The following is a 9658-nucleotide window of genomic DNA, read 5'->3' as shown; positions in this document are numbered from 1 at the left end:
ACCTGGCCTCAGCCACTTCCCAGCTGTGTGACCCTGGGCAAGTCACTTGACCCCCATTGCCCACCCTTACCACTCTTCCTCCTATAAGACAATACACCGAAATTAAGGGTTTAAAAAAAAGAACTAGCAACAAGAATTGTAAAAATAATAGAAAATGAAAAGGAGTAGAGGAATATATATTTTCAAGTACTTGATATTAATTATGATAATTGGGCATTATATTGGATTCTGAGTTTTTGGACAATTTTACTTGAGGACTAGAGTTTACACCTTTTCAGACTAATACTTAAAATAATATTAAAAAATGGAATACATTATCTATGAGTTGGTGCTATTTGTTGGTGAACTTTTAAGCTAAATTTTCTTATCATTATAGAAGAAGGAATTTGTACCATAGAAGAGACTTATCATCATTAAGCCACAGACAGAAGCTAAAATCACTGTAATTGCATCTATGACCAAAGGTGGGGGGCAAGCAGTTGGAGAAAGAAGTATTCCTTAGGCTACCATGGCTTAGTTTTGGGTGACAGAGACTTTAGGCTCCCATAGTCCTCTTGAATAAAAGGAAGAATAGCTCGGATAAAGTTCATGTATATCCAGTCTGGTTTCGGCTAGGCAGACAAATTTACTTTGATTCTTAGAGTATGATCCAAGTAACATACAAATTTTGGATGCTCTCTTTTTTCAGATTAATCTCATTGGCAACATATGAACTCTTCAGGAGGACTTGTTTATGCTAACAAATGGAGAGGATGGAGGAAATTCCTAAACGTATAAATCTTAGCACTCCCAAAGAAGTCTTTGGTATGCACAAATTTAGGAATCTTTCCCTTATCCTTTCTCACTGCCTTTCACTGGCACCAAAGACACTGTTTTGATCTCCTCAAAGAGATTACATGTAGTTCCATAATTCTTTTTAGTCCTTAATTCACTTTATTCATTTGTGAAATATCAAACCCTTATGATTAGTCAACCCAATTATACTTCTATGCCTGGAAAGTCTGCTCTATCATCATGAATGACTTTTCCATTGCTGATCAATTTCTCTTAAAAAAAGAATTTTACTAAATGATCTTTATTCTTTACCTAGGGCTATTAAATTTACTCTCCTTCTATGATTTAATTCTAAAACACTCTTATCCAACTGCAAAACAATTAGACTACTCATAGGCAATTGGGAGACTACACAAAATAAACTGGGCTAAATTAAGTTTCCACAGTCCTTTAAAACATAATTCCTTTAAAAAATTCAGGTAATTTAATTATCTATATCACTGAAGTAGGAATGAGCTGGAAGAACAACAGTACCTTCTAGATTATAAACCGAGGGGCTTACAATCTGTATACCAGGTGCTAAAATGAAATGGCTCACAATTATAACAACACAAATTTACCATTTAACCTCTACATATTTGCTTAGTATATATGGACTTTCTTATTGTCTCTCTCATTAGACTGTAAGCTCTTTGAGGGCAGGAACTGTCTTTTGCCTCTTTTTGTACACCCAGCTAGTACAACTATGTATACTAACACATAGTTAGCACTTCATCAATATTTATTGATTGGCACTGAAAAATGAAGTTATTTAATTAGGATGGGAGTATAAATAAAGGTTAGATGTAATATTGCCTATTTGAAGAAAATGGCTCACTTGAAAGGCAAATTGCATCTTCCCAAGTGCTGAGAACAATTTTATTCAGGTCTTAAGCCACTGTGGAATCCATTTAGAAAGAAAATGCTTTTATTGAGTTCAAAAACAATTATGCTAATTACTCTGAACTTGAAGGAGCTTTAAAAAACAATTTAATTTTAAAATCTTTCTGTCAAAAATAATATGAGATTAAAAAAATTAACTTCACATTTGAATTTCTCTTTTTTCCTCCATGACTCAAAATAAGCAAGATTTTTGTTGGCTTTTCTCTGTCTTTGGGCAACTTTTATTTGTTAAACTCAAAATTAGTTAGTCTAATCATAGGGACAATAGCTGTTAATAATGGCTCACCTTTTGCTAGCACCATTTAGGAGATGGTGCAGTTGAACCCAGAGCCTGGAAGGCAGCAGATGGGACTGTTATGGTGAGAGAATACAGTAGCTTATGTCCTGAGACTGTATCAGTTACTTTTTAAATCTGGGAAGTCAATTCAATCACCGTTAGTACATGTGGGACTGGCCCCTTGTGAGTCAATGTCTTCAGTGACAAAGATTGGGGAGACAGGGAAAAAGATGCCAGAGGGTCAGGATGGAGGTGGCAGAGGTGGTTTGTGGTCCCAGGATGTCAATCCTGCTCTGTGTATGTGTCAGAATGTTAATGAAACAACCTCTGGGAAGGCAGCCAAGAGAGCTATGGGAATACATATATTTTCTTAGTTGTGGCTAGGGTGATAAGATTTGGTGCACCAGAGACTAGGCAACATCAACATTATAGAGGAGTAGTTTGGGGTAACTATGTGTCCTCAGGTCCAGAAAAGGATGAAGCTACAGACCTTTACAGAAGCACCTTACCTTCAGGGCATGACCCAAAGGGCTTTGCTTTGTGAATGGGGCATTTTGTTTTGTTTGCTTCTCCTTATTTCTTTTAGTCTTGTTGGCAATACCAGACAGTCCTGTTGATATCACCTTATAGATATAACTAATGAAGCAGCTAAAACCTGAAATGGGTGACAAATTTTTTAGTTTTCAAATAGATGCTGGGTGCTGGATAGATACAACATAAGATGACAAATTATTCATGTAGCCATTAATTCCAGACTGGAGGTAATTAAAAAAAAGAGCATATGTACCACCAGGAGTCTTTGCCATGGAGTCACAACTCCTAATCTTGTTTGAATGTCGAGAAAAGATGAAACAACCACTGGCCTACCTGGGGCAATTTCAAAGAGGTGCTTCCCTGGTTCCTCGGGATTGGGAAGGAGCTCAGTCACCTGATTCCCTTGGAGTGGAATAAATCCCTAAAATGGACAAAAAACACAAATATAAAAGGGGTATAAGGAGAAGGAAAGAATAGATTGATAACCAGTCCAATAAGAGGGCTAGAGGTCCAGGACCACAGTATGATTGGTTCAATATTTCCTATTTCCTATGAGATGGATGATTTACATGATAAAAGATTAAACAATACAAAGAGATTGGGAAACTAGTGTTACTAGTGTCTATAATTAAAAACAGCTCCCTAATTTTATTGATAGGGAAAACTGAGGCTGAGCAAGATGGAGTGACCTGCCTAAGGGTCACAGAGCTAATGGAGACTGATAAGCAGTGAAATTTAGCAATGATAGTGATGCCTATTGCAATCTAGTAGATAATGCACTTGAAATGGAGTCATGAAATCCTGAGTTCCACTCCTGCCTCAGTCACTTCTTAACTCCATAACCCTTGAAGAATCATTAAATGCTCTCAGGCTAAGTTTCCTCATCTGAAAAATGGAGATAACAAATTGATCCTCACAAGAACCCTAAAAGCTTTTCTGTGAGCATCAAAAAGGATAACACATGTAAAGTGCTTTGCAAACCTTTAAATTTCTCTCTTTCTATAAATTCTGATAGCAACCTGCTCTTAGATAAGGTTGATCTGTTTTTATATATCTACCTCTGACTCCACACAGACACCAAAGAGCCAACATACCTCTTGGACCAATTTGAGCAGTTCTTGCTTCCAGGTTCTGCTTGCCTCCATTGCTAGTTTAAATCAACAATAATCTCCAGACCCTTTCAGTTAGTTCCCTTCACTGTGGAGTCATCTGCACTGTGCCATACATGAAAATAATTTCTTTTTCATTATTTTTGAAAATTCTAATTAATTAATTAATTAAGGATATTTTCGCATGGTTATAAGATTCATGTTCTTTCGCTTCCCTCCCCCTACCCTTTCCCATAGCCAATGTGCAATTCCACTGGGTTTTACATGGGTCGTTGATCAAGACCTACATGAGAAGAATTTCTAAATTTGTATTAAAAGATTTGGAAATGAGACCTACAAATGGAAAGGTGCCAGTGTAGGGTCGGCTTATTAATTCCAGTTAAATCTCCTTAAGGTTTGACATTACCTTCATATATATTATTTTTCTATTTGTATCCTCAGCACATAGAAGAACTTAAAAATAAATGCTTTGTTCATTCATTCTTTCAAATTGTTTATTATAAATCAGGTAATCTTTGCTTATCTTTTACATGCATTCTACCTTCTTCTTGGCTTATGGTATGTCAAGAGTGATAGAGACTTTAGATGTGATTTTGGTTAATCCCTTAATTTTACAGATGAGGAAATAGGCTTTGAGAAGAAAAATAGCTTAGCCCAGTGCCTGTGCAGTAGGTGCTTACTCAGTATTTATTGGATTGAAATGACATATTCTTACCTTAACCCCATTCTCTACCTTTCTATTTCATATTCGTACACTTGGCTCAGACACAAATATAGTACCACAAAATTCAAAATGTACAAAATTTCCAGATGCATTGAGGTCCCCAATGTTACCTCTCCATTACTTGGTTTACTCTCAAGATCTTGGGATCTTACTAAAGTACAAAGAATTTGAAGTGGACTTATTTCCAATCAATTCATTGACTCATTACTTTTCAAAGACTTTTGGCATTTTGGGGAAAAAGTATTGCTTTCTGGGAATTTTAGTTTGGAGGCTTTAGTTGCATGGCGCAGTTCTATATCTATTCATCTTTGTACCTAAGGAATTTTATACAAATACTATTTGACTAAACAGTGAACTTGAGAAGAGAGAAGCTCTGAATTATATTTCCCTGGAACCTTCAATTCATTTCACAGAATCATAGACTGTGAGAGTACATTTAGCCCAATCCTCACACAAAATGAATCTCTACTCCAATTTATTCAACAAGTAGTAGTCCACCTTCTGCAGGAAGACCTCAAAGGACTGGAAACTTACCACCTCTAATGGATTCCCATTCCACTTTTGGACAGTTCTTATTCTTAGGAAGTTGTTTTTGGCATCAACTTCTCACAGAGCCTCTTTATAACTTCCAAACTTTGTTCTTGGTTCTATCCTCTGGAATCAAATAAAATTCATTTCCTCCTCCATTTATCAGCCCTTCATATCCTTGAAGATAAGTATTGTATCTCTATTCCCACTCCCTGAGTTTTCTTTTCTCCAAACTCAACATGTCCATTTCCTTCTATCAATTTTCAAATGACTTAAACTCAAAGTCCTTTACTCTATTGCTTATGTCTTTTCAACACTCTGGCTTATCAATGTCCTAAATTGTGGGGCCAGGACTTAATACTCCAGATGAGGTATGACAAGGTCAGAATATTATGGAACAATCACTTACTAATTCCTTGAAGCTTTAGCCCCCTGTTAATACTGTCTAAGTTCCCAGTTTGATTGCCCCATTACACTGCTGACTCATAATGAGATTGCGGTTCACAAAAAATTCCCAAACTTTTCTAAGAACAATTGCTGTCCACCCATGCTTTTCTCAAGTTATGCTTATGAAATTCATTTTTTCTCCCCAAGTAGAAAACTTTACATTTATTCCTATTGAGTTTCATCCTATTAAATTCAGCTCAATTCTATTGCCTCTCAAGTTCCTTTTGGGTCTTTTGGGTTGCTGTTTTCCATTCTTTAACTCTCCTGTCAAGATCTACATCATCTACCATTTGATGACCATACCAACTGTGACTTTTTCTAAATTATTAACAAAAATATTAACTAATGCAAAGCTAAGCATCGATCTCTGTTGTTTTCTACTGGTGACTTCCTGCTTTGTCAAAGTAGGATCATTAGCAATTAATTCTTGGAATCCACCAAAATTCTGAATCCATTTGATTATGTTATTGTCTGATCCATATCTCTCCATATTCTCCACAAAAATAGAATGAAATATTTTTCATCAAAAGCATGACTGGTCTGGATAAATTTTATCTATAGCTTCTATACTACTACATATTTAGTAATCCTATCCAAAAAGGAAATGAGGAAAGTCTGGCAAGACCTGTTCTTAATGAAGCCATGTTGACTCTTTGTAATTTACTGATTTCCTTTCCAGATGTCAATCAACTATCTCTTTAATGATATGTTCTACCCAGTGGAATTTGGTCCAATTCAGAAAGCATTTACTTATCACTTATTAAGTGTTAGAGATAGAAAGACAATAATGAAACCAGTCCCTGTCCTCAAAAAGCTTTCATTTTATTGGAAGAGGGAGAGAAGAAGATCACAGATAAATGAAGACAAAATTCTCTAGTGCATTGGGTAGGTCCTCTATGAATGCTTTATCGGAGGGTAGGAACAAGATTTGCAAAGAGAGAACATGTGGATAGACTATATATTCTGCAGAGATCTGAGCTCTCATTAATATTTGCTGAAGAATTGAAATAAGTCCTCCTAATGAGAGGATGCTGCTTCTGATTAACCATCATTTTGAGCAATTTTCTATTAGCGACAGGTATACACAGGGACATTTACATTCTTTCACCCAGGATCCCTTATGACTGTACTGCCTATATCTATAAAATTTCTTGTTGGGCTTTAGGGTCCCAAATGTGGGAAAGAAATGGATTTTTTTCATCATGTAAAACTAATTGACTCCTATGAGGATTGACTGAACCGTGCCTTATTCACCTTAATGCTCTGTCAAATGGGTTAGATCAGAAGAAAGAAGGAGCATGGAAATAGAGGTAAAGAGTAAGCCTTTGGGGCCAAAGTGTAGAGTCTAATTTGAAAAGGCTTTTCTTGTGACATTGGGTATCCCTAAACAGACTTTTAAAGTATCTGAATTTGATGCAAAAGCACCCTGGAAATCACAAGAAAAGGCTAAACACCAAGGAATTCGGAGGGAATTGAATAGTGTCACAATGCCTCCTAGCATATAAAAGGTGCTCTATCCTATAGCTTGTGTCATCTTTTAACAAGAAGATAAAATAACCATATAATGCTAATTCAACATTTATGTGGTACATAGAAGTATAATTCCCCTTACTTTGTGATTCTGCAGATGACCCCAGAGGAGATGCTTCTGATGGTTTTACTGTTACCATATCATCCAGGGAGGAACATTTTTAACAGGGGATCAACATGGTGTTATTGGATAGGCTTTTTGTCCTTGGGATCATGTTAAACACATCTTATGGCATCGACTATAGCAGCCAGAATGATTCTTGGTCTAGTCCTTTAATCGCTGGCAGAATGCAGTGGGGGCACCCTCCAATTTGCAGAATGGATTCCCCAGGGAAGGCTAACAGATGTTCAAGGCTTTAGTCACTCAAAGGGTCCCATAGTCACTCAAAGCCATAGCTCATGAGTTTTTAATAAATATGCATTCTTACATTGTCAGCTGAGTTCAAAGCAAAATTATCTAATAAAATAACACAGTGAGAAAAGTAGCAGTAAAACATTGGGTGAAATCTTCCATTATTATTCTTGCTATCAATAGGAAAGGTACATCAAGAAGAAGCATGTGGCTAAGGTGTACATTTAGAGGGAAAGATCACATATCTGATTCTGCAAGACTAGAGAAGCCTCCTAATAATGTTCTCTCTTGCTCTCACTGGGACAATTCTCTGCAGGTCTCTTTTCCTGGACATTGTTCCACCAGATGCAGAGTCTTCACTAGGTACAGTTCTGCTGGTTTTGTAGCTTCTGCTGACTATTGATTTCCCAGTCACATAGTCTCTGAATAATGCTTCCAGGCACAGTTCCATTGGACACATACATGACTGTGGAATGTAGAACTTCTCTTTGGTTCCAGCATCTGGCTTCCACTAAAGGCCTTGGCTAGAGGCTTTAAGGATCTGGAACAAGGGGCAGTACTGTCTCTACAATTGAGGTCATTGGGCGTGTTTGACTCTTTCATGAGGACAGTGGATTCTGCCATGCTCTTTCAGTTCAGACACCAAAGGCTTTTTTAAAGCTCTTTTAGAAAAACAGGGTTCTTGCATCTGCCATGGGACCAGCAATAGCTCTCTTTAGGAGAAAGGGGGAAAAAATCAGAACTTTTTGTTGTTTTTTTTTCTTGAGGAGTGAATTGTTTTTATCTCTTTCAGAGTCATATACAAGGCCTCTCTTCTACAGCAAGAGATTCTTTGCCCCAGGCACCATGTTCTTTAGAATAGAGAAAAAAGATGCTTTTCCCAGGGTAGCTCATATTCTCAGGATCCTGTCTTTTGAACTGAACTTCCCAGACCGAGGACTTGAGTCTCTGTAGGGGATCTCTCCTTAGTAAGCTTTCCCTGTATCTCCAGATTTTAATTTCTGTACCATACATGAAGGAGCTACTCTGATTATAGCATATCACTCTGTTAGAATAATTAGTCCATTTTAAGTTGAAATCTTCTTTGGTTTTAGGTAATTATCAATTCAATCACAATTGTTCTGAGTCTCCAATTAAAAACATTCCTGACATCTAAGGAGAAGATTGATTCTCTCCTTAACCTTACATTTATGCCTATCTCTAGTATACTGTAGTATGAGTGACAGGTGTATGGGGTGTTCAGTAAAGACCAGAACCTCTGGTATGTGGGCTTGCTGAACCCTTTCCAGGGCTACTAATTCACATATGGTGTACCTCTTTTGCCCAGCCTTGAGAATAATTTGTTCCAAAAGCCTAGAAGGTGGCTGATGCAGGTGCTGTAGAGCACCTAGAGCTTGGTCAGACATAGAAGACATCAAGGTCATCCATCACCAGTCATCCTGACTTTTGTCTTGCCACTGGACTCTGGGAAAGAGAGTGAGGCTGATGACTTTGTGCAACTTTTCCTTGCTTAAATCCAATTTATTTGAAAGTCAAGACATCACCCTGCTATGTAATTGGTCCTTTTTAAAAGGAAAGATGAACAACACCTAGCTCTAGTTAACTTCTGACCTGTTTGTGATTGAGTCAAAATTTAGTTAACTGGAAATGCTCGTTTAAAGAAAGAACAGATTATATTATATTGTCTCTGGATAGGCAAGCAAGGAGAGGGAGAGGTGAGTAAAGAACTGATGTTTCCTAGAGACTTCTCTTGTACTAGAACCTCTGCTCTAAGGTTCTAGAGACTCAATGATTCTTCTTGGTATATTCTTTCTCTGAAATAGCCCAATCTTTTCTTTCTTCCTCAAAGATATACTGGAAATGGTTTGATCTATTGAATCTTGACCTTCAGAAGGTCTGAAATGACTCCTTGTTTTCATACAAATTTCCTGAATGGAACCCCCAACTCTCATACAAATGGCTTTGACTCATTCAAGGAAGTATAAAAACCTTGCTAACACTCAATTTTGATTATTTAACTTTTTTTAAAAAGGAGTTTTAATTTGTTAACTAGTTAAGGAATCAGTGCTAAAATGCCCTCTACATTAGGATCATAGGTTTAGAGCTGGAAGTGACAATTGAGACCACTGAGTTCAACCTCCTCATTTTATAGAACAGGAAACTGAGTCCCAGAGGAGTTAAGTGATTGGACCAATATTAAAACTATGCCCTCCTGATCTTAAATCTGGCAACTTCTGAAGTTGATTATCAGTATACTGCACAACCTGTTTTCTACTTCCCCCAGTTCATTAAATCCAAAACTCCTTCTTTTCTCTCATGTAGTCAAATAAATAGATGGTGACTGGATAAGGTGCAAACACACACACACATACACATACAGAGCTAAATTCAGAGGTTAAGATTATTGTCTCACTCATATATATATATGTATGTGTGTATAT

General features: G+C 37.0%; 1 protein-coding gene across 1 annotated transcript in view; it reads right to left on the bottom strand.

Moving 5' to 3' along the window:
• The window catches only part of ARHGAP22 (Rho GTPase activating protein 22), a 338996-nt gene that overhangs the window by 254430 nt on the left and 74908 nt on the right, over nucleotides 1-9658 (bottom strand). The window contains exon 3 of the mRNA XM_044665779.1: nucleotides 2861-2948. Within this exon, the coding sequence (XP_044521714.1) occupies nucleotides 2861-2948 (88 nt within the window). The remainder of the gene's footprint in view (nucleotides 1-2860; nucleotides 2949-9658) is intronic.

The sequence above is a fragment of the Gracilinanus agilis genome, chromosome 2 (genome assembly GCF_016433145.1).
Source record: "Gracilinanus agilis isolate LMUSP501 chromosome 2, AgileGrace, whole genome shotgun sequence".
Classification (NCBI taxonomy): Eukaryota; Metazoa; Chordata; class Mammalia; order Didelphimorphia; family Didelphidae; genus Gracilinanus; species Gracilinanus agilis.
This window is presented reverse-complemented; position numbering and strand designations above follow the sequence as displayed.